This window comes from Dermacentor variabilis, chromosome 11 (genome assembly GCF_050947875.1).
Source record: "Dermacentor variabilis isolate Ectoservices chromosome 11, ASM5094787v1, whole genome shotgun sequence".
NCBI lineage: Eukaryota > Metazoa > Arthropoda > Arachnida > Ixodida > Ixodidae > Dermacentor > Dermacentor variabilis.
The window spans coordinates 43,160,735-43,185,636 of record NC_134578.1 but is presented as its reverse complement, the minus strand read 5'-3'; the positions used below and the strand labels follow the sequence as shown (position 1 = coordinate 43,185,636).

The 24,902-nt window shown below is 42.5% G+C and overlaps 1 protein-coding gene across 3 annotated transcripts in view; it reads right to left on the bottom strand.

Annotated features, from left to right (window-relative positions):
- Positions 1-187: 187 nt before the first annotated feature.
- LOC142563710 (uncharacterized) overlaps positions 188-24,902 on the bottom strand; it is an 80,301-nt gene continuing 55,586 nt past the window's right edge. For 2 of the 3 annotated variants that reach the window (XM_075674305.1, XM_075674306.1), the window contains 6 exons: positions 24,132-24,194; positions 21,875-21,996; positions 12,045-12,100; positions 3,998-4,106; positions 2,102-2,167; positions 196-545 (listed from right to left, as the gene is read on the bottom strand). In XM_075674305.1, coding sequence (XP_075530420.1) covers positions 500-545; positions 2,102-2,167; positions 3,998-4,106; positions 12,045-12,100; positions 21,875-21,996; positions 24,132-24,194 — 462 coding nt within the window. In that variant the 3' untranslated portion in view covers positions 196-499. Of the gene's footprint in view, positions 546-2,101; positions 2,168-3,997; positions 4,107-12,044; positions 12,101-21,874; positions 21,997-24,131; positions 24,195-24,902 lie in introns of all 3 variants that reach the window. The other variant, XM_075674307.1, reaches the window with a different exon arrangement.

Sequence of the window (24,902 nt, the reverse complement as noted above, 5' to 3'; positions counted from 1 at the left end):
TTTCTCACATGTATATAAATTGCTGCTGTGCGCATATATAATGAATCGCGTGAGTGAATGAAGTACTCATAGAGCGAGCAATCTTCAAATAAACACGGCGCTCGACTGTGGCTGATAAGATATTCATGAGAGTGTAGACAGGATGTAGGTTGTGTGACCCGAATGTAGTGCGTTCATAGTATTTTGATAGCGGTTATGAACGAATAGAAGCAAGTAACAAACTAGGAAGAGGCCGAAAAAACTTTTCTTATAAAATATAGTAAGTGAAACATATGGTGAGAACCAACTTCAGAGTATTGTATACGCCCCAGGCACACGTAAGGAATGTGTGCATTAGAAACTATTCGCATTGTTTACCGCTGAAAGCCTAAGCCAGATATCTTCCTAACGATTTATTTTCCAAAGACTGAGCAATTTATTTCAATAGCATCTTCCCTTCAGCAGTTTTTACTGAGGACAACGGAAGTTGTGTAGGTACGCAGCTGCCAGCTCGCTTTTGTCAACACGCCAACACATCTGGAATTGTGGTATGCTTGGGACACATCCTGAAATGTTAAGCACAAAAACAGCGTTGCGTTATTTTAAGCGAGAACCGTAATGAAGGCTTAACTGCAGTATAACGCCGTACAGGGATAGCTATACAGCCATTACCCTCAAACCTTGAGAGAAAGTTTATCGAGAAAGGTGTTCGACTACTCGGCTTTTTTACAAAATATGACATGATTATAATAAAATGCATACATATACTAATATTTATTTTTTAAATAAATGGCAATATGTGTAGCTAATTTGTTTTCAGCTCACTTTTTCAGCATTCCAGAATATCTGAATCTATTTGCTGTTTGGCACAGCTCCTTCAATGTTTTACAGCAAGAAACTTCCGCCGTATTTTATAACATGGCCCATTAAAGCCATGACAAGGATGCCTGACAAAGATGGTTGTAGAGTCATTAACCCACGATGCATTCAGATAAAGTTTTTTGAGCAGTGCAATCAATAAAATTTATTTTTATTATATAGGTACAGTGATACGCATTAAAAGTGCCATATAATATTCTGAAGCTTTACTTCCAAAATATTGGCACGTATGAACAGGTGAAACTCGAACATTTTAATTTATATTTAGCACTACGATGACTCGCTTGAACATTTAAATATGAAACAATTAAGGTGCCATCAAGATATCTTGGCTGCATATTTATTGAAGTTACGGTTATTGCATGTTGCTCGCGCTTATCTTGTACCTCCCGCTCTTTGGTTGCTTTATTGGAATCGACCAAAATAATTTGTTATTGCTTTGATACCAGGAACATAGAATGATATGAAGCTATTTTTGTAATATTTTAGTACTTTACGCGTTTAGCACGTATATATACTTTATAATGTTGTAACGAACCTAGCTACGCAGAATCAATGGCACATGTAACGAGCTATAGCTGGTTAGCTGCTAGGTACGTCTTCGTATCGAGATGTTGCAGGAACATGCATCATTCAACCATACTCAAACTGAGTGAAACCATAACCTCTATAAAGCCTAGTAACAACATCTACATTGTGTTCTCTTTAGAAACCACGCTCGACGTGGTTATTTGGAAGAGCAATAGTGTCCTTCGATGTTTTCTCCAATGGCTACTACGTTTCATAAGTTGTTACCAGACGAGGCCTTTCGCCGTAACAACACTCCCATTTTTGGGCAAAGCACAATTGCCCACACTATTGGCACGGTCGTGCATTTGTTTTTCAGCTTGAATAATTTATTCACGTTGCACGATGTTTCTTGCCGTTTCGGCCCTCATATAGAGCTCGCAACCATCCGTGAAAGCTCTCCATTTGTACTGAACAAGTTATCGTGCTCTTGGTGGACCAAAGTTCAAGCAATTTTGTTTTTTGCTTAAGTGCAATTTTTCAGGCATGCGTTAGTTCAACTAGCATGGCTCCAATAAGATCCGCAAAAGTACTACATACTTATGGCAGCACAGCAAACATGCCGACGGAATAGAGAATTTATATTCGCAACTGCAGCCATATGTTTCTGAAGCATCCGCGTATGACAAAAAGCACGTTTTGCAAATAAGAATATAATGAATTAAATTATACATACAAGAACGTGGCATTCATCTTTTTCCGGTCTTCTTCATAAAACTTTGTGAAGTGCCGCGACCCAAATCTGTACATAGAAAGCAAAGCAGGCGATCGGGTTTAAATTACTATGGTCGAACATTTAGCACCTAATAGATTTCACGAGCAAGGGCAAATATTTAATAATATTACTTAAACTAGGCCCATGTGCACTTTCCACATGTACGAGCGCATGACGTAATTAGTATATAATTTGGGTACTTTAAGTTGCCTTTAAGGTGTCAGCCGCAATCTATAAGCAAGGAGATTGTATGACGGTGCCGAGTTAAAATGAAAAATCTTATTTTGGTAAACTCACGTATTTACTTTCCCATTATTAAAAATTGTCTGGAAACGTTTATAAATTCTGCTCACAGCGCAAGCAAAATAGCATCTGACGGAATTGTTAAGCCTCTGTAGTGCTACCGCTTTGTTGTGCCCCTCAAGATTATGTGTTTCTTTAAGGACGGACAACAGCTCTATCGCAATTACGTATGCGCAAATGATCCACGCTGCGTCTATGCGTCCAAAAACGAGCTGACGTTGAAATTGAACTAATTAGAACCTTCACAATTTTTGTGTTCGTATTGCGACAATACAACCTATTGTCCGCAATGCTGAACCCACGTAACAAGACATGCTGTCATGCTGCCAGCGTGGTGTATTCACGGCCTTATTGCAGATTCCACTAAGTCGATGCAGTTATTTTTGTTCCACTAGAAATCATATTCTTATCATTCGACAGTGGTGCATAAAATACTAATTTTCAAGCCAATTTTTAAGGACCAGAACTAGATACAGAAGGAGTAGGCAGTGAAATGAGCTGCATTACCATGAGAAGATTAACGGCAGCGTAAACCAAATGCAAAAAGAATGCTAAGAGCTGCAAACATGGCCACGTGAATTATCCCGTTCGTCATGCCGGGTCGAGTTTATAGCACTGTGATTGCGAACATGGTTTTGTTACTGACTATTGTTTATATAAAATATGGCAAAGTAAAAGGCGTGCAACGATGGAAAGTGTCAAGCATCTTGGTATACCCTCAAACGAAAACAGGTCAAGGCGTTCACAGCGATACAGATGATAGAAAAAAGCATAGTGTTTTATCTCCCAGAGTCAAGAATTACTAATAAATAGACATTTCCTGCGTTGTAACTCAGCTTTCTTAAGCCTCTATTATCTGCTGTTAAATTCTTTCTGTGATGCTCAACTTCCAGTACCTAGTGTCACGACTTCCATATATAGTGTGATAACTTGCTATGTAATATAGCCATAAATCTCTAGAGTCAGTCACGCTCCTACTTATCATTCTTTGGGAAATACTTCCACATATTACTAATTATAAATTAGTTCTAGCATTCCCATTTGTCAAGCTGGTGTTTAGCAAGGAACACAGAACACGATTTTATTTTGGACACATTTGGACGATAGTTGCGACTATGAACAGAAACTATGTTCCTGCTTTATTGAGAGCCAAGGCATTTCGACTTCATTTTCCTGCAGCCGATGATGCTGCGTGTTTTGCGATGACACAAACTATGAAAAAGTAATACATTGCTGTGTGTAACTCTATTGTCCTACAAATCCTTATTGTTTAGGTTCAGAATTTCTGCACATGACATATCGGTCCAAAAGGAAGCCTCCTGTGAAATAACAAGGTAAAATAGGTGCACCGCGCCAATAATAAATAATTTCACGTTGTCTATGTCAAGCTTTTCTTGGCAGATGTCCTGAGGTGGACAAAATATGTATGAGATTGCTTACTCAAATTCAAAGTACACCTGGTAAACCATTCTTGCTTAAGCATTCATAATAAAATCAATAAGGCCAAACTGTGATTTCTCACTTCGTAAGTGCAATAACCACTTTCAAACTCACACAAACGCGGTTGCCTTGATTGTCGACCAGGCAGTCCCAGTTTCATGGGCGTGCAGTATGACTGCACCGCTGGTATTATTCGTGCAAAACGTTCCATCCGTCTCCACGGCTGTGCAAAGAAAGTAACATCGAAATCAAAACAGTGGACTTTGCTCCCACTCTCTGTAATGTTATGTTGATGCACAACTCCTGAAGCTGAATTGGTAGGCTGTTATTTATAGACTTAGCATCTACGTAAAAGGCAAAGACTATGTTCACAGCGTGCCGACCATTTATTCTTTTCACTTCAGGTGTTTTGTACGCTTTTATCACAATACTGTACCTTATGGCACTTAAAACAAGACCGACTTAAAATTTCAGCTTTACTTATTACTTCGTTTCACGTCGAAAGAAGCAGTAAATTTGTCGCACCAAATAACAAGTTTTACCTAAACGGGAGGCGCTTGACCTACACGTCCTCTACAACGGTTTGTCGAATTGTCTACAAGAATTACGTATGCTGAACCGAGTAGACAACGCAAACTTGTGGGAAGCTCTAATATATTATCAAGAAGGAATTGTCATCTCAGTTTTAATAATCGCAGAAGCCGCTTTCATATTAAATATTCTTATTTGGGGGCACACTTTAGAAATCCCCACGATTATTTATTATTATGGAAAAATTCTCTATATATTTCTCTATACCTGTATTCACCTCAGAAAAGCCATTCATCAAATTTACAAGCACGCGCACAACTTCCTAAGGCACCTGGCAATTCTATGCCGCGATTTGCTTCTCCGGCTAGAAACGTGGTGCGCAGGCATTTTTTATTGGCAAAGAACTGATTATCGCACTCATGTGTTTCTTTATTATGAGTATTCTAGCCGCATGCATCCGCGCACTGCCAAGCGCTTTATTTTTCTAACTTAAAATATTTGCACTTCGCGCAACAGTGACTCCAGTTCCATTTATATAAGCTACCTAGGACAAAGTTATTGGACATGCACGGTGTAGGAATAATTATAGCTGCTTGATCGTCACTCATGCGAACTGGTCAGTTGAAAACACTAGGAAGGGCTTTCGGAACAGCCAGCGCAGAGCGTGAAATTAGATAGCCCAATTGGCATTTCACGTCAATGTTCCTTCAGGGGCACCCATGAGGCTTATAGCAATGCTGTCATCTGCGCGTCATTTCATATCGAGAAGGAACAGTCGCCAACTTTCAGTGCTATACCTTGCTCCTCTGCTGCTCACCAGCCTTAACTGTGCTTTGCGAAAATTTTTTTTGGCATAGGCGAACGTGTGTGACAGACCTCTTTCTTCAAACCAAGCTTTTGGAAGTGGCCTGATTCTCCCTAAGCAAAGCGCAAATCAGTGATTCTGGGCATATTATATTTTTGTAGCCATGTTTTTTTTTGTTTACAGAACTGGCAATATTCCATCTCATCGCTGTGTCCGTAACATTTCCTTTCTTCTGAAATGTGTCGTCGCAGCATAGCTATTCTCACCAAATAGAGTAGAATAAATATATATGTTTGTGTCGTTATAAACTAGCACTTTATAACTGTAAAACTTGCACTTGAATTTACTTTAAGAAATTGATTATGATATGTAGTGTTTATTGGCGCAAGGGCCCAGTATGGCCAAATAGCGGCAAGACAGTGCTGACGAGTACTGAATGGACTAATGTTTGAGTGACTTGGCTGTAGAGAGGCCTAAAACTGAGAGCTATAAGTTGCATAAAATACACAAGGAATAAAAATATGAGAATGGCTGAAGTAGGGTATTCTATAAGTATTGGATGTGCAACAACGATGTAATTGCGTTACATGCATAAAAATGGACAGGTGATTCTTGTTGATGAATAGCACAACAGCCTCAGCGTATCCCTTGAGTACAAGGGCCTGGAGGCATGTGCTATAACAAAGGTTCACATCGCAACCGTGGCCTCTCGCAAGAGGCCATGTTACGAATTTCTTGGACAGAAAACGTGGAGCGTGTCAACGTCGTTTAAAAACACTAAGGTAGATTGCATGTGAAATAGCGATTCCCTGCCTAGAAACAGTGCCAGGTGAAGTGGTGTACACTGACTGTATGCTAAAGAGAATTTTTTTCCCTCACGACTTGTGTTTCGCAGCATTCTAGGAAGACATGCTGAACACTGAGTGTCTCCCCACATCTACTACACAATGGGCGTTCATCGCCATTCAAGAAAAAGCTATGTGTACCGTAAGTGTGCCCTATTCTGAGACGGCAGAATAGGACATCACTTTGTCTTGACTTGGTCAGTGATGGCCAGTATCATAAATGTGGTTTAACTGGGTGGAGTTTATCAAGGGGTTCAGCGTCCCACTTATGCTGCCAATAGATTTTGAGTTTTTTCCGTAAGTATGGTTTAGGTCTGAGACCAGAACGGCTACGGACATGTTGCAAGCTTTTGTGTCTAAGGAGGTAGCAATTCGGTCTGCCAGGACGTTACCTTCAATACCTCTGTGTGCAGGCACCCAGCATATCGTTACATGTTGGCCGGAGGCATAAATAGCGCAGAGGAGAGCCTCTTTACATTCGTCATTCCACCAAGGCAAACGACGCTTATTAGCAAGTCCGTTAGTTTGTTTTATGCATTTTTTCAGCAGCGTCAATTATAAAACCTGTTAATTATTCCACAGCATCATCTATGTTTAAAGAGCTCAAATCATCGTACTGTAGATATGTAATCTCCTGAAACAGTTCCCAATTCGACGAATCGATTTTCCATCGTGGAATCTGTGGAGGGCATTTAGCGCGTTTTGATAAATTAAAGAGAATAGGAAAGTGATTACTTCTATAGGAGATTTTCAGGACCTTCCGATCAACGTACGGCATTAGAGATGGAGAGGCTATGTTTAGGTCTAGTCAAGAATGGGATTTATGTGTACTGCTATAAAATGTGGGTTCTTTTTTATTCAGAAGCACTGCACCGGTACATAAAAGAAAGTCGTCTATAGTACGTCCTCTTGCATCAAAGCGCGAGTCGCTCCATAGCGTATTATGGGCGTTCACATCACAGTTAAAATGAATGGTTCCCGAAGCTGATTGACTAGTGTTTCGAAATCCCTTAGTCTCAAGCGATGTTCGGGTGGTATGTAGAGGGGAGAGACCGTAACCGACCTGTCGAATAGAATCGCCATAACCGCTATTGGCTCAAAATTACTTTGAAGGTGCAGGTGTTGGCAAGCAACTGACCTCTGAGCTATAATAGCCACGCCACCAGACACGGCATGGCTATCATCGCGATCTTTGCTGAATAATGTGTATTGTGGCAAGAAGTTTGTTTTTGACGTTTTCAAGTGTGTTTTCTTAACGCAGAACAGCCTAGGATTAAACTTTTGTATTATTTCTTTGATGTCATCTAAGTTGTTTAGAATGCCACGGGCATTCCAATCAATAATTTGTACAGCCGTTTTATTAAGATGAGAGATGTTCTGCGTTCAGGTGTGTAGTGGTGTACCTTAGGTAAGAGGAACGTAGTCTGGCCCAGTTATGGGTTTCTTTGTTTGTTTTGGCGAGCTCGAGAGAGCCACGCTAGTTTTTTGGCACCAAACGTGCCGGTGTTGTGTCCGCTGCCTCCTGGGAAGCACTGGACGTCCGCGCGTGCGGGCTCCTAGTTTGTTTGTCAGACCTCGTCTGGCGAGGCGTGGTCTTTAGGCCCGGCGTACCTGGGGTAGCCAGCCTCTGTGTCTTCGTGGGTGGAGCAGGTTTGACTGCTTCCACCTCGGTGGCGGGGGCGCCACGGCGAACGACTCGCTGTGCGCGGGCCGGGCAGGTGGCGCAGGTCGGTGCGGCGCTGCCCCCTGACGCATCGCATCGGCGTACGTTGTGGTGAGGAATGGCGAGCACCTTTTTCGTGCTTCCTTGAGAGGGATGTTTTTCGTGTACTTTTAGGGTGATTATTTCCTTTTCTTTTTTCCAGTTGGGACAAGATCGGGTGCAGCTGGATGTTCACCTTCACAGTTTACACAGTGAGGTGTTGCTTCACATTTATCTGAGGCGTGGCCTTGGACTCCGCATTTCGCACATGTGAGTTTACCACGGCAGCTCTGCGATCCATGGCCAAATCTTTGACATTGGAAGCATCTTCTTGGATTAGGGATGTATGGTCTGACAGGTATCTTTGTGTATCCAGTTTCTATTGTTTGTGGCAGATCGCAAGTGGCAAAGGTGAGGATCAGGTGCTTTGTAGGAATTTCTTTGTTTTCTCTTCGGTTAATGATTCGTTGTACGTTAGTTACAGTTTGCTCTTTCCAGCCCTCTAACAGCTCTCTTTCGGACACGTGAATGAGATCTGCATCAGATACGACACCGCGTGCAGTGTTCATAGAGCGATGAGGGGAAACGGTAACAGGAATATCTCCAAATGCCACAAGTTTGTTTATTGTTCTGTGCTGTTCTTTTTCATGGATTTCAAGGAGGAGGTCCCCGCACAACATTTTGTTGACCTTATAGCCTGGGCCAAGTGCATCAGTCAAGCCTTTTGCAACACGAAATGGGGATACGGTTCTAGCTGGTTTTTCCGTTTATTCGCTGTGAACAACTTGGAATCAGGGGAAAATTTCTTTTGGTTTGAAGAGGCATAGAATTTCAAAGGTGCGTCCCCTCTTTTGAGGGAGACGATCAAGTCGACGTGGACAGCAGGTGTTCCCATAATATTTCGGTCATTTTCGGTGGCAACGGCGGCCACCCACCATGGAGCCCAACAGGGGGACGCTGTAGCACTTAACGTGTAAGGCTACAGACGCCTGCCGTGCATTGCTGCTATAACCTAATATAACATACCCAAGGGAGGGCACATAGACAAGGTTAACCCTAGCCACCTAGAAAAATTAGGAAGTGACGGAAGAGAAGAGATGATAGGACAGTAAAAGAAAGAAGATAGGAAAGAAAAAGATTGAAGAGGGGGACAGGAAAAGGCGACTGCCGATTTCCCCCGGGTGGGTCAATCCGGTGGTGCCGTCTACGTGAAGCAGAGGCCAAAGAGGTGTGTTGCCTCCGCCGGGGGGCATTAAAGGTCCGAACACCCGGCATCCGCTCAACCCCCATGATCCTCCTTTCCCCGGACACGGCTAAGCCGCGAATGGCTACACGCGCGGGCCCATGAGGGTCCGGCCCTCATGTTCTCGGGTCCGTGGTATCGCAGCACACCAAACGCCTGCTGCCGCAGACGCCCCTGTGGGGACTTTAAGAAGTTTAAGAAGGGGCTTTCCTAAAATATGAGGTCGATGAATTTCGAGTTTATATCCTATATCTGCAAAATAGTGCTTCAAGCATGCCATTCATTTAAAGCGTCTGCGTCGATATTCCTTAGCAATGTAACGGAAAGTTTTCAATTGCACGTTAGCATCCACGCAAAGCTCCAACATGCAGACTACATCGACATGAAAACTCGGTTTCTCATCGAATACTTATTATTATTTCCTGTGTGGGTTCGATATTTATTCCTGCCTGTATTGCAAAGGAATTCTAGAAATTCAGAAACTTAGGGCTCGAAGACCACTCTATGCAATATCTAGGAAAACTATAGTTCACAGCATTAGCCAAGATTCTTTCTTGCTTTCGGAGAAGCGTCATCAGGTTCTCCTTTAAGCGTTCTGTCCGAACGGCTTTCGTATACTTGAGAACAAGGAACATATATTTTCATATAATATCCGCAAAATCATGTTTCTAACGTTCTTTTGACCAAGCTATCCGAAACCAAGCAGATCTATAAGCATCAAAACATTCACCAAAATAGCAGTTTACATATTCATTTTAGATTTTACATGACTCATACTAAACCAAATGCTCGGATGGGAGACATTACTTTAAGGCGTGTGAATAATTTGAGGCCTCTAATTATGCGAACTTCCTATTCGTGGCCTCAGAAGATTACGGCAGTCGAAGGTAAGGAGGGGAAGAGTGCTAGTTGTAGATGTTACATTGGGTGTCTGCGTGCTTTGCTGCCACACCGCACAACTGTCAAGACAGTTACAGCATGTCTGAACAGGAGGCGCCTTCCAGTTAGTGATATTAAAATAATAACATTTTTCTTTTCTTATATTTAGGTATATTTTGGGGCGCTTTACCTAAAGGTATCGGTGCGTGGAACGACCTTGTCTACAGTTTTTATTCGCAACTATTTAACAATACCAGATTACGGCAAACACCTAAAAAGTGCTCTAGCTTCGCGGAATAAATTGTGGTACAGTCAAAATTATCCGTCTGAAAAATTTGACGTTACTGCAATGATGAGAATTTCTTTTAGTATGGAAAAATATGATGCGTGTTTTTTAGATAAGATGCAGCGATTACTCACCTTACATTATCTATGTCAGACTTTTCTTATCACGTTAACTGCTGAGTTTTCGGTATCTTGAAGAAACACTCAAGGCTATGGTAACACTTCCACCTCGCCTTGAGGTAACATCGACTCTCTGCCATGCCGCCAGTTTTATTGCCATTACAATATGAAAAAGGGCAGGCATTTATCATCTAATATTCTTATTTACTGAGCATCTACTGCTGTATAAAAAGGTATAATTCAGGGCCAGATCTACGGATCAAAAATTAGAGGAAGATAACGTATATTCTTGCCGCTGGTTTTCTGCACATGGCTACGTGCCTACTAGTGTACAATGTCCGTCAGAGCTTGAAGGCGCTGATGATTGTGCGCTCCGTCCGCAGCCACTAAAGCCTTACAATATAATGAGAGTAATGGAATGAATTATGTTTGTTTTTTCTCAAGCACTATTCGAAGTTATAAAATCATATCTGCTTGGCATAAAGTTATCATGGAGCGTACACTGCAAGCCGATTTTTTTTCTTTTAGTAAAGGGCAACAGTTTCCTCCCATGTTCAAATGTATATTTATCTCATGGCAACGACACATGCCTCTTTATGCGGTGTATTGAAGCTTTTAGTGTGAGGCGATTGATGACCTGCAGAAATGGCTCAATTTATTTCTATACATACGTATTATGCGTTTTTCATACGCAGTGTACAACATCAATTTTAGATCAATGTCTGTGCCTGATAATGACATATTAGACAGCACAGGTACAAGATTTGTAAATGTTACACAACCTTTGAATATTTTCTATTCTTAGACACGTCTGTCTTGCAAAAACCATGACATTTTGCGTACGACTAATGTTCTCTTTTTTTCTTCGGCACCGAAACACTGGCGATTCATCAGCGTATCGCAATCGTCAGGCGAATATATATTAGTGTTAATGTCGAGAGGAATTGAGAGTTTATTCTTTTTGGGGTTAAAAATTGACCGCCTTTTGACTTCTGTGAAGAGGGGTGCAATCGAAGCTCGGGATGTTCGGCTCTTCGTTGTCGTAAAGCTTCCGCTTCACGCTCGCTCAGTGTGCGATCGGAACGTAGACGACGCTTCCTTTCTCGAGCGTGTTCCAGGCGGTGTTCATCAAACGCCGTGTATTCTTAGGCGGAACGCACGACACGAAATTGATTAAATAATTACTGCGCTCTCTACGTTAAGCCAATTGACTATAGTAATAGTAATTTTATCATTTAATTTCACTGATTTAGATTCTTTTTTTGTTTATTGTGCATGCAGTTTTTAAGCCTGCGGCCGGCTCCCGCTGCCGTTCCTTCAACACAGCCTGCTCTTCGGCAGAACGCACGGATCGCGGCCTCTCCATCTGATAGCCGGGCATAAAGTGACGGAAAACAGCTGGCGCTAGGCGAGTGCTCACGTGTTCACACCCTTTTCCCTACTCCGGAGGGAGGGGACGCCTGTGATAGGTTCGCGCCTTGCTCTGCGTCTGCTTCACCATGCATATAAAACCCGGCCTTAAAGGGCGCGTACGATTAACCGGCAGTGGCTTAATCGGCTAGCGTGGTGGTCTCGCAACCCGGCGGGCAGTGGTTCGAATGCACAGTTGAGCAAGAAATTTTTTATTTCCGCGCGGCTTCACTTTTCTCATACGGCAACACCAACGCTGACACGAGTGCGGCAATACAACCTGCGCTTAAGTAATCACACAATTTAGCAAATTAGAGTTTTACAGTTTTCAACTTCCATACCTGACTGACTCTCTGCGCCGGTAGTTACGCTGGTAGAGGCGAATCTAAATGTGCTCCTGAAATTGAAAAAGAAGGCCGGTGTTTAGAGCTTGAGTTTCTATCAAGGGCTTTAATCTAAGCCGAAAGTAAATCATGACGTTCTGTGCATTAAGTGCGTTCGTCGAACACAGAACATTGCAAACAACAATCTTCAGAATAAACTTATGAAATGCTCTCCCCATAGTGTGATGTAGCTACACTTCCCCAGAATGATAAACCCTATCTCCTGATACCCTGCTACTTTTCTGCTTAAATAGGCCGCTTTGCAAGGGCTTGTAGTGTGTACAATGAAACAGCCTTTTGATTACGGAGTCAATGAGTTCAGATTTTCCAGCAGTGTGCGTGTCACCAGCCAATAATATGTTTTATTATTTAACACAAACCAATATGGGAAATGTATGGTTGATGCCTCCCTATTTCATGTAAATGCAAGAGTCGCTGAAAAATATTTCTAAGAATTGATAAAGGCCATCGAAGCCTGCACATCGGGTGCACAGCACAAGGACCCTACATTAACCCTTCACTTGCAAATAATCAATTTCCATAGGCATCATCCTAAGTCACCTAGAGGATATCTAGAAGAAAAAACACCTTTAGTACGTGAAAGTTTTCTTGAGACGCCCCTATAGGCAAATAAATGTTCTGTAGAACTCATCTCAGGCTTACTGTCGACGATACTGCATACAGAATTGAAGCAGAATAGAGACACAACATATTCCCACCGTCTAAACTAGCTACTAATGACTGTACTGCACGGGAGCTCCTCTTTCGCACGTCCGTAAAACACTCGGTGTCATCTGCTGGCACCGACGCGATGCCTGTGCGTGGCCTCCGACAGGCGTTGGGCGCCGGTACGAGTGAATGCTCAGAAACGAGCCATGCGGCAGCCAGGCTCCTCTGACGCTTCTTCGCAAACGGGTTGCGCCATCTAGTACTGCTGTCGATAATTCCACGCATGGTGTCCAAAGCGAAAAACACGGTGCGCCGGCGAGCACCAAAGGAGAGGTTCCTTTCTTTGCTTGGCGCACACTCAGTGACACATCGCACTGAGCCAAGTAGGCGAGAGGTTCATTGACGCGGGGCCCATACCCAGTGAACTCATGGTGCAGGTCACTAAAGCGTTGACGAGAAAGACACACATTCAAAAGCGGCACATACCTGATGCATGTGTGGTGCAGTCTGCTAAGTCGTCGGATGCGTTTTATTCAGCCCAGCATAACAAAACGCTAAAAAATCTGTACCATGATCTTGCAAGGAGCCTTGCAGAATTAGGAAGAACAAAAAGAAGAGGAGACTAAACGTGCACGATTCCTGGCGTGCACACTACCACGAAACGGCTGGTAGCAATGTCCTAGTTATGCACGTCTTGTCCTGGAGACATCTCATCATGCTTTACCCGTGAACATTGATGTCATAAAAGTCGTCATGTACAGTAGACTTGACATCGCATCGCCACCGTGACCGTTTAAATGTCCTGTCTATGTGGGGCTCTGTTGCGCCCTTTTCCGACAACTTAAGGGGCTGACAAGTCGCCAGAATGTTTTGTGAAAGGTTTATGGAAATGAAACAACCATTATTTATAGTGATATAAACCAGCACGCTGTTGATGTCTTAAATAGAAATTACAATTTTAAATCAGCAAGGAAAGTTTGAAAGCCAGTAAGTGGCGAAGCCTGATGATGAAATCATGGTACTTCGGATATAGTCAGAGATCACTGTAGGTAAGTCGACTCCAATTAAGTACAGCATAATTATTGCTTAAAATTGCAGTTGACTTGTAATGAAACATTCAAGCTTGATTCTACGGTTCGGAAGTAAAAAGTCGGGCAATAGCTACGGCAACACTCTGAACGGCGTATCACGTTTGGTTACGTTTTTAGTGGTTAAATATCAGAGCAGTTGGACGAAAATCACGAAAACATGCAGGTAATAGCAAATATATGAAAACATGCAGCTATTATGCAGCTAACATCAATGAAATGAAGATAGATTTGAGAAACAAAATTATACTTTTTCATAGCTATGGCCACAGTTCTCACCTGCCCGAACTAATGCCGGCGTATAATCGCGGTCGCGCTCAGGTATCACCGTTTTCAGCATGCTTCCAGTGAACGACTACATTTCCGAAAATTCTGATCAAGAAAGTTCCACGGCATTTTCCGCGTTAGCACTTCATGATTAGACACTCTGACTGGTAAGATTTGCATTGCACCAAAAAATGGGTAGCATGAAAATTGGTTGACAACTTTAAGGAGGCTTGCCATCAAGCAAGCAACAAAGACAGAAAAGGTAAACGTGTGCGGTTCGTGTTGTGCGCCCTTGCATGACCTGGCTGCCAGAATGATTTCGAACCGAAGTGTCTTGCATTGCAGGCACCTCGTCATACCTTGCCCGTGGACATCGGTATCACCAGAGTCCCTTCCCAGCAGACTTGACATCTCATAGCCGCCGTGTCACCGTGTCGACAACCCGCCTTGGCGGAAGGCCTTGTGACGCCCTCCTCCGGCAGCTTAAGGCTTGCAGCATTAGGCAGCGTAAGAGGAAGAAGAGGGTAAATATTTGCTGTTGTCGGCGTGCGCTCTGGAATCGCATGGCTGGTATTTATTCTTCTGAGTTGTAGACGTACTGTCCGGTTGTGGCCGTTCTTAGTGTTCTTTTTAGTTGTTGTAGAGTGTCACACGCCTTGTGGCAAATACCCAGTGGCTGAGGATTCCTATAGAGATTTATACAGTACCAGTGGCACCCTCGACGATAATGGAAGAGAACTTAGTCCAGAGGAATTCGAAATCCCAAAGGTAACGCCGGAAGAAGTAAAGAAAGCCTTGGGAGATATGCAAAGGGGGAGGCAGCTGGGGAGGATCAGGTAACAACAGATTTGTTGAAGGATGGTGGACAGATTGTTCTAGAGAAACTGGCCACCCTGTATACGCAATGCCTCATGACCTCGAGCGTACCGGAATCTTGGAAGAACGCTAACATAATCCTAGTCCATAAGAAAGGGGACGCCAAAGACTTGAAAAGTTATAGACCGATCAGCTTACTGTCCGTTGCCTACAAACTATTTACTAAGGTAATCGCAAATAGAATCAGGAACACCTTAGACTTCTGTCAAGCAAAGGACCAGGCAGGATTCCGTAAAGACTACTCAACAATAGATCATATTCACACTATCAATCAGGTGATAGAGAAATGTGCGGAATATAACCAACCCTTATATATAGCTTTCATTGATTACGAGAAAGCGTTTGATTCTGTCGAAACCTCAGCAGTCATAGAGGAATTACGGAATCAGGGTGTAGACGAGCCGTATGTAAAAATACTGGAAGATATCTATAGCGGCTCCACAGCCACCGTGGTCCTCCATAAAGCAAGCAACAAATTCCCAATAAAGAAAGGCGTCAGGCAGGGAGATACGATATCTCCAATGCTATTCACAGCGTGTTTACAGGAGGTATTCAGAGACCAGGATTGGGAAGAATTGGGGATAAAAGTTAATGGAGAATACCTTAGTAACTTGCAATTCGCTGTTGATATTGCCTTGCTTAGTAACTCAGGGGACCAATTGCAATGCATGCTCACTTACCTGGAGAGGCAAAGCAGAAGAGTGGGTCTAAAAATTAATCTGCAGAAAACTAAAGTAATGCTTAACAGTCTCGGAAGAGAACAGCAATTTACAGCAGGCAGCGAGGCACTGGAAGTCGTAAGGGAATACATCTACTTAGGGCAGGTAGTGACGGCGGATCCAGATGATGAGACGGAAATAATCAGAAGAATAAGAATGGGCTGGGGTACGTTTGGCAGGCATTCTCAGATCATGAACAGCAGATTGCCATTATCCCTCAAGAGAAAAGTATATAATAGCTGTGTCTTACCACTACTCACCTACGGGGCAGAAACCTGGAGGCTTACGAAAAGGGTTCTACTCAATTTGAGGACGACGCAACGAGCTATGGAAAGAAGAATGATAGGTGTAACGTTAAGGGATAAGAAAAGAGCAGTTTGCGTGAGGGAACAAACGCGAGTTAATGACATCTTAGTTGAAATCAAGAAAAAGAAATGGGCATGGACAGGACATGTAATGAGGAGGCAAGATAACCGATGGTCATTAAGGGTTACGGACGGGATCCCAAGGGAAGGGAAACGTAGTGGGGGGCGGCAGATAGTTAGGTGGGCGGATGAGATTAAGAAGTTTCCAGGCATGGCATGGCCACAATTAGTACATGACCGGGGTTGTTGGAGAAGTATGGGAGAGGCCTTTGCCCTGCAGTGGGCGCAACCAGGCTGATGATGATGATGATGATCGGCCAATATCTAGGGCTCCAAGTAGGTGTTTCATCTCAAAGTGTTTCATTGAAGAGCGATACATACGCGATGGTATCAATCCTCACTTACAGCGCAAACAAAGACGAGGAACAAAAACGATGACAAAGACAAGCGCTTGTCTTCGTCTTCCTTTGTAAACACAGAATGTAATTTACAGAATGTAATTACATAATTTACAGAATGTAATTAGTTAATGTAAATAATTCATGCAATGTTAATTACAGAATGGAAATTAGAAAAGTCGCAGTTAAACGCGTAGCCAAGTACGTTTCCGCTACATTTCTTCTGCGCTTAGCGCGCACGCAGAGCCATCTTGCGGCAAACACAGAATACCCCCTCCTCCCAATGTACGGCGCTGCCCCCTTCTCCCCTTCGTCTCGTTTGACCGCATTGGAGCCATGCGGGGACCAGTGCGAGGATGCCCCAAAACACTTGCGTTTAATAAGTTTTCTTGCTCTCTCCCCTTCCTACTTGCAGCGTGCGTGACTCGAACCCTCGTGTTTAGGCGACGCGGCTCCTCTTTCCGCTCACAGGGTGATTCCTAGGTGCAGCGTCCGATGCGGGACGCCTCTGACGTGATCGCTGTGCCGTAGCGCGTCTGGTGTGAAAGCATCCCCGCCAGCATGGTGCTGACGATTCCTCGTCAGCACCATGCTGCTGACGAGGAATCATGCGTATGCGTGGCGCTCCCAAACGAGATAGACGACAATTCCATGGAGGCGTCAGCCCCATGATCGCGTCCGCCTTCATGGCGCGTCGCCGCCCGGCTGTCTGTGCCGATTGGCTCGCGTAGATCGTTTTTCCCTCCGAGACACCAAGTTCTTTGGTTCGTTCCGCTTGCTCTGGCGCACGTTTTGTCATTGTGTGACACAAGAGCATGCTGAGCGAATGAGTGGGCTGTGCGAACGGAGTGCGATAACGCTATCCCGTTCCACTCTTGAAGGCGAAGCTTAAGGGTCCTCCAATTTTTATTCCCACTGATGTGTATAATGTAATTGGTGAGGACGAAGATGGCGCTAGAAGGAAGTAATAAAGGGTTTAATCCCTCATACAAACAAGCGGGTACAGTGGCAGAGCAGCAGCTTTCATGTTTGTTTTATGCGGAGGGAATTGTGTTGCTAGCTAACAAGCAAACTAATATGCAACGTCTGGATAATATCTGTGGACAGGGCGGTGCGAATGTAGGTCTGAACTTTGGTGTTAGAAATCAGATGTAATGGTATTCAACGGAAACAGTGAACAGACAGTGTCCATACAGGTACAGTAATTGCTTCGCGTAAAACAATATAAATACCTTTGTATATGAATAAACCAAAGCAATATATATATATATATATATATATATATATATATATATATATATATATATATATATATATATATATATATATATATACAGGAAAAAAACACAGGAAAATATAATAATATATAAATATATAATATATATATTATATATTATATTTTTCCTGTGTTTATATATATAATATATAAACACAGGAAAAAAACAATAATAGTAAAGAGGTAGCGAAATGCAGCCAAAAATGAATTGCAGAGCGCTAAGGGGATACAATAGCTGCAAGGTGCTCCGACGTATGTGGAAAGGTGTAATGATTCCAGGACTTACTTTTGGAAATGCGGTTGCTTGCTTTAAATCAGGGGTACAATCAGGACTCGATGGCTATCAAAGGTCAGTCAGACGCGTCGTGTTGGGCAATAACGGGAAGACTACAAGTGAAGCTCTACCCGCCGTAGTTGCTCAGCGGCTGTGGTGTTAGGCTGCTGAGCACGAAGTTGTGGGATTGAGTCCCGGCCACGGCAGCCGCATTCTGATGGGGGCGAAATGCGGCCGTATACCCGTGTGCTTAGATTGCGTCATAATGAGAAGGTGGTTTTGAACGTAAAACCCCATAATTACAAGTGAAGCTGTGCAGCGTGATATCGGCTGGACTAGCTTGAAGTGAGGGGAGGTCACAGTAAAATTCATTATGAAGAACGACTCAGGTATAGGCAGGAAATTAAATAGGCTGAGAGAGTGTTAATATATTTGCACAGAAAAAAAGACATTTATACTCAGTGGAGGAAAAGAACTAGGAAGCTTACCAGCAAGTATATGGCCTGTGGGGTGATCAACACAGCAGCAAAGAACGTCAAACGAAAGGTCAGAGAGGCTGAAATAATCTCATGGATGGTGGCAATGGAAAAGAAACCTGCCATAAGAAACTACCTCAGAGGAAAAAATGAAATGTGGGTAGAAATAATTTATGATAACTCAAAGGGAATCTCATTACATTCAGAAGCGAGACAAGGCTGCCTTAGAACATGCACTTATAAGGCGAGCATAAGTAGGGAATAGAAGCATGTGTTTGCTGGGTAAAGCTAAGGAAACGATGGAGCATATTTTTACATAATGTGAAGATATCAGCCCATCGGCCGATTTTGACACCACTGGCCTCCTAGAAGCCCTTCGGTTCAGTAAGAGCAGGGGGAAAGAAAACATGTCCGCAACAGAAATTAGTAAGAGGCGAGAGGAAGATTGGTGGTAGTAAAGTGGGGAAACTGCAACCAAGTGAGGCGTACAAAACAAAGTTGAAAATAGGGGTTTGGGTAGTTTGATTATGCGAATTCATCGTTCATTTTTCTCCTTTTCCTTTTTTAAACTTATGTTGGACATTAGGCAATATAATAGCAAGAGTTTGGTGGACACCGCACCGCCCCGTTGCAAAAGGGGCAATAATAACATCCATCCACCCTTCGCGGCTCACGCTAGAGGCCGCTTTTCTACGAGAAATCTCGCCTTCCTGCATAGCGTTCGCCGCCAGCGTTTCCCGACAACCATTTCGGCTACATAAACTGCAGCTTCGGGGAAGCATGAGAAGCGGTCAGGGGTCTTAAAGTACTATCACGTTGCCCTGTTAAAGGCGAAGCTAAAGCGCCCTCCAATTTTTCCTGCGCCAGCACTAGATGGCGCCGAGTGTTGTGTGTGGACGCGATCTTTTTTCCACGATAGCAGCAGCAGGCGCAGACACCACCGCCATGACTAGCAACGTCTCGGAGGCGAGTCTGTTAAGCAAGCGCTCGCTATGAAAAGATAGTAATAAAGTACGCACAAAGAGGTCTCCCCCCACGCTCAAGGAGTGTCGGATGTAAATTTAGTATTGTGCAGGATGAAAATATTTCAGTAAATGCATTGTAGCCGTTCAAGAGAAGGTTTCTTTGTATTGTCTTGACCATTGCTACTGGATGCTACTGCTATTACCGAATAGCTTATGCGAAAAAAAAGTAATTCCATGCCCGATCGTGGGATCCCAACTTGGTCGCCCAGCAAGCAGCCCGTTGCTCTAGTTGGTCACACTCGCACAAACGCTAATTTTGTGGCAACGCCAAATAGCTCTTCGAGATGTTCGCATTGTTTGTCACACTGCTGGTGCCACAGCAAGGAAGTTTTGTTTAGACTACTTACAATGTTGATGATGTTGTTGGCGCGAAGAATTTTGATATAACCTTGCACTGGCATGGCAATAACGCACATACCGACAAGAGTTTAAGCAACATATATACATTTAAGCAAAGCTTCGCTACATGTAAATTTAAACTTGGCCGTTATATCTGTCGTGATTAAATATTTATTGAAAGATTCTATTCATCCACGTGCTCAGCAATTGTTTCAATGACCGCTTTCGTTGTTAACACCAGTGCCACGGGTAAGCAAAATAATTTATCCTATACCAACAGGGCATGTGATTTTCAGCATGGACTACTTTGTAACAGGGAAGGTGCTTGGGGATGGTTAGTGAAAGTCACCTGGCAGGGCACGCCTCTATTTGAAAAATACACACCGATGCTTAAAAACTGTGGTACTGTGGCCAAATGAGATACTGTGGGCACATGCAGTATTGCGTATATGTTGTTTGAGGTATTGGTATACACTGTGTGACGTATGCAGCGCTTGAATTTTATCGTTTATGCTTTAATGTGTTCGTGCTTGTAGCGTGCAAGGCTGTAAAAAGTATTAAAATGTCCACTCCGTAATGGCCCTATCGGCCAACACTATAAATAAATAAATAAATAAAGGTATAAGGAAGTGAGCGCTAGAGAGATATGTAAGGGCGTTCCATATATGTAAGGCGGGGAGCGTTTGTGTTAGTGCCCCATCAAGAAAGATTATTAGGTAGCGAGATTGCTTGCCTAGTCTTCTAAAACAAGTGCCACACTAGCCATGCCAGGGTCCCCCTATATCGTAGTTTCAGAACAACTTGGCTGCAGATTTATCTGTTCTCCCCTTTTACATCTCACTGATTATTGCAGTGCAAGCAATACAACTATATTGTCAGCAGCACTCTGTCATGTCACATTTTTTCCTTTCATACGAATTGTGTGCTAAGTGAAAGTTTTTTTTAACGAAGCCTCATTCCTGCGACAAAGGACTTTTTGCTGGCCCCATGACACAAGAGCATAGCTCAGCCCACGTACATGGAGGTGAAAAATTAGAGGCACTTTGTACATTTTTGATAAGTTTTTCCAATTTATATTTTACGCACGTAAAGCAGAATATCAAGCCTCTTTGACATGAGCATGGACTGAAGACTTATTTTGATCCTGACCTTTCTCAACAGGGCCGATCTCAACGAGGGTTTACCAACTTCTAGCAGAGAAAAGCAACTGAGGGGTTGCACGGAATTTAATTATTAAAACTAGCTCGCACGAAATGAGCAGAAAACTTCAATAGCGCCAATTTGATGACATGGAGGCTATTGTACATTTCACACCATTATTTTCGCCTAATCGAAAATGGACTGTTGTTTTAGAGCAGCGAGAGACAAGATACAGAAAATCAGTATCGAGAACGTAACAATTTCTCTCATCACTTCTTATTCATGCTGATGAGTTTCCTAAAGAAATTTATAGGTTTCTGATATCCTTGAGTACATCACGCGCATTGCGCTTAAGCTAGCAAAACCGCATGAATATTTTTGATGGTGTTCACATAGTTTACTTCCGGCCTGAATGGTGTGCGGGAAAGTTCGAGCATTAGGCGATGGCTAGATTTTGAACACCCTTTTAAAACATATATGGCTGACTATCTGCATGCTAGAAATAAGCAATGATTAGGAAAAAAATCAAGCAACTCTTATTGTTTTGTGGCGGAAATTATCGAGTGCGAGCCAATCGTAGAAAACAAAGCAAAAAAAGATGTTTCGGTCTCGCTACGGGAGCGTTGTTCAAAATGAGATTGTGAAAAATGTTTCCGTAATGGAACCGAAATATCTTCGTTTTTCCTTCTGGTTTTCAACGATTGGTGGGCGCTATACATTTTGCACAATTCATTCTTCCGAGCAGACGGGTTGCCGTCAAAACCTGGATCTCAATCCTACCCTTATCACTTCTAACTTGAACCTGCATAGACAGATTATGCAAACTTTGCCGTGTCATCCTAACATTCTTATTTCAGAAGATGTGAGTATACTCACCAAGAAAAAAGGTAAAATATGGTGTTTGATGGTTGACCTAAAGAGTTTCCATAAGCAGTAACGTTCTTCAGCGTGGCTCTTTCGTCTAAGGATTTACCTGAATAGGACGACAGGTCATTTTTCTGCAGGAGCAAATTAGAAAGAAAGAAGTAGGCGATCCTCAGAAGGAATATGCGAGCATTCAGGAGATTTGTCACGTCAACTTTCGCAACTGCAGCCCTGTTACTATTAAAAAAAAATTTGAATAAAAAGAGCATTGTTCTCCTGAGAAATATGGCTCAGCTAGTACAGTTAAGTCTCACATTATTCTTCTGAAACGTTTACGAATATCAACTTGGAGCATACTCATTACGCAATAATAACCATGTAGTATATAATACAAACATTTTCGTGTTCCGGCCTAACTTTACCTTGTAAATGCCGACATGCAAGACCCCAAAAAAGTACAAAAGTGTTGCTGCTCTTTCTATGACACCATATTTTCTGGTTCAAACTTTTCATAACACCCCTTCGTGCATCTTTCCTTTATCTAGATGTAGAGAAGCCGTCAAGAGGAGTCTACCTCAGCCCAACATCTCTGCACTTTTTAAATAAATTTTACAAATCATCTCACAGTGAAGTTATCTAATAGTCAAACGCTGATTAGTTTATTTTCCTGGATAGTTCAGCATATGAATCAGATCATCAATGACTGCACTCGAACCAAATAATGTCAAAAGGGTAATAATTATGAGGGAGCCCTAAAACTAACACTGCATTGCTTTAAAGGCAATATTTCGAAAGAAGCTACGATATCTAATATCTTTTCTTCACTGAATTCTAATATTCATTTCAATCCGGCTAGTAGTAGCAATAAACTCGTAGCCAAGAGCATCATAAAGTACCTAAGAGCGAGCGTATAACGACGCTAAATGAAATATGCATACCTTCAAATCTTAAGAAATTTAATGATGATTTATAAAGCTTGCAAAATTTGGCTGAAAAAAGAATGCTCGGGAAGAAATGAAGCAACCATATATAGCAGGAAGGCACTAGGTAACGGCGATAGATGTTTTTAAACATATTTCACTTCTTGCTTTCTATATTGAGGATGCAAGATGGGAAGGAGGTTTTGATAAGGCTAGCGGAGAGTAAACCAGGATGCTGCTTTTTTATGGTCCCCACATTCTGCCTTGCCGCAATGATAAAGAGAACTGACATGTAGTACCGTTCAAGTGTTTATTAGTAAAAGTTAGACTAGAATTGTTCTTGCAATTTCATACATTTTGGTTAGATAATTGTCCTAACGAAATTATTTAGGATTTGCTACTCCTAGCATATCTGTAGTAGCTTTTGCTATTAGAGTTTGGCCGAGAAAGCCGGACGCAAGCGGGGACGCCTGCATGACTTCGTGCGACTTGAGTCGACGATCCTGCAGTGCGGCGCCACTCCCAAGTTAACGCATGGTGTAGCGAACTTCTTTAGAAACTTTTTTGGTCAGTCAATGAGAATAGTTCGCTTTTAGGCAGCCTGTGAATTTGTTTCCTCTACATAAGCAAATGAATTTTTTGGCATGTGTATTCGCTGTTAAACCTGCTCAAACTGACATGCAGAGCTGTAGTATTGAACGCGATACATATAGAAAGCGCAGCAATCCACATGCAAGTGGTGAAGTGCTCTGCTCTTGTTTAATTGCTGCTATTCCTATGGTTCCGAGATGAACTGCTTAGACTACCGCAGACAGCGCGTACAACAATGAACAACATTACAAGAATCTATCAAATAATGTGCGTAGTTTTTTATCGCACTGAGTGCACACCATCAATGTATTCATGTGGCTTTTCTTCGATCTCTCCATTCGATTTGATTCAGACTGTTCCATTGCACCTCTCACCAGTATCGATGACTTAAAGATGAAAAGTCTCACGTGATAATAAAGATAGTACACAACAAAATGCAACAATTTTCGTAGCTTTAACAGGGGAACATGAACACTCGTAATCGGTAATCAGCAGGTTACAGCATGGAACGTGCAATTCAACTGCCGCGATCACTGAAGGTGTCGTGTGCAGGAGCTATGCGCGAGGTAACAGGCTTGACTGCATTTTTTCATTGGTCCCATTGAAAAAGAAAAATGACAACGCTCATATATTTAGACATTATTGCCCCTTAAAGTGCCTCACGTTGTTGAACTTTCATGCTATATTGTTAAAGTTACTGTAGGTGTACTTCGCTTCGTGATGACTCATTCGCCTTGAGAGTCACATTGTACACTTACCTCACTGACGCTTCCTATCTTGACGCTTATCATTATTGAGTGATTGCGAAAGTACAATTCAACCTGAAAGAAAAGCAGTTATGTTTTTTGCAGCAATATTGTTTATTACACTTCACAGATCTAAATGCCTATTCTCAAAGCAGATTTATCAGAGCTATACTGGTGCCTATTTAGATGATACTGCCGATTTAAAAAAAAATACGTGTGTAATAGCACAATACTAATCCTTGAACGGTATTGCTTGAAGAGACGAACATTATTTGCAGAGTAAATGAGGGAATTGCAATTGAGCATAATGAGTATTGTATCACACGTCCTGTTTTTATTTACTTACTGTACACCTGCCATAGCAATTACCTAATATTTACCCGGTTAGCTTGCAAGACCTATCCAATGAGAAAAAAAGTAAAATTATTGGACCAGACTGCTATATTTAACGACAAAGTTGAAGTAAAAATGATGTGTTGATCCACAAGGACAAATACGGTTTTGTGCACTTAGGCACAAATACCTGAAACTCCAATGTACGCATTTCGCCTCCCATTCAAAATATTATCTCGGAACACGAGTGATTCATGGAAATTCTTTCAAGTGGCTTTTATTATATTACACTGCGCGAAATTTTGCAATTACTCAAAGAGGGGATTTTAAATTTTTGTGCAATTAATATCTGCCTCATGAAAAGTACAACTCGTAGATTCAGGTCGGGTTATATGCCAAAAGTAACTACAAAATATGTATTGTCTAAAAAACGTCCGTTAAAACTAATCG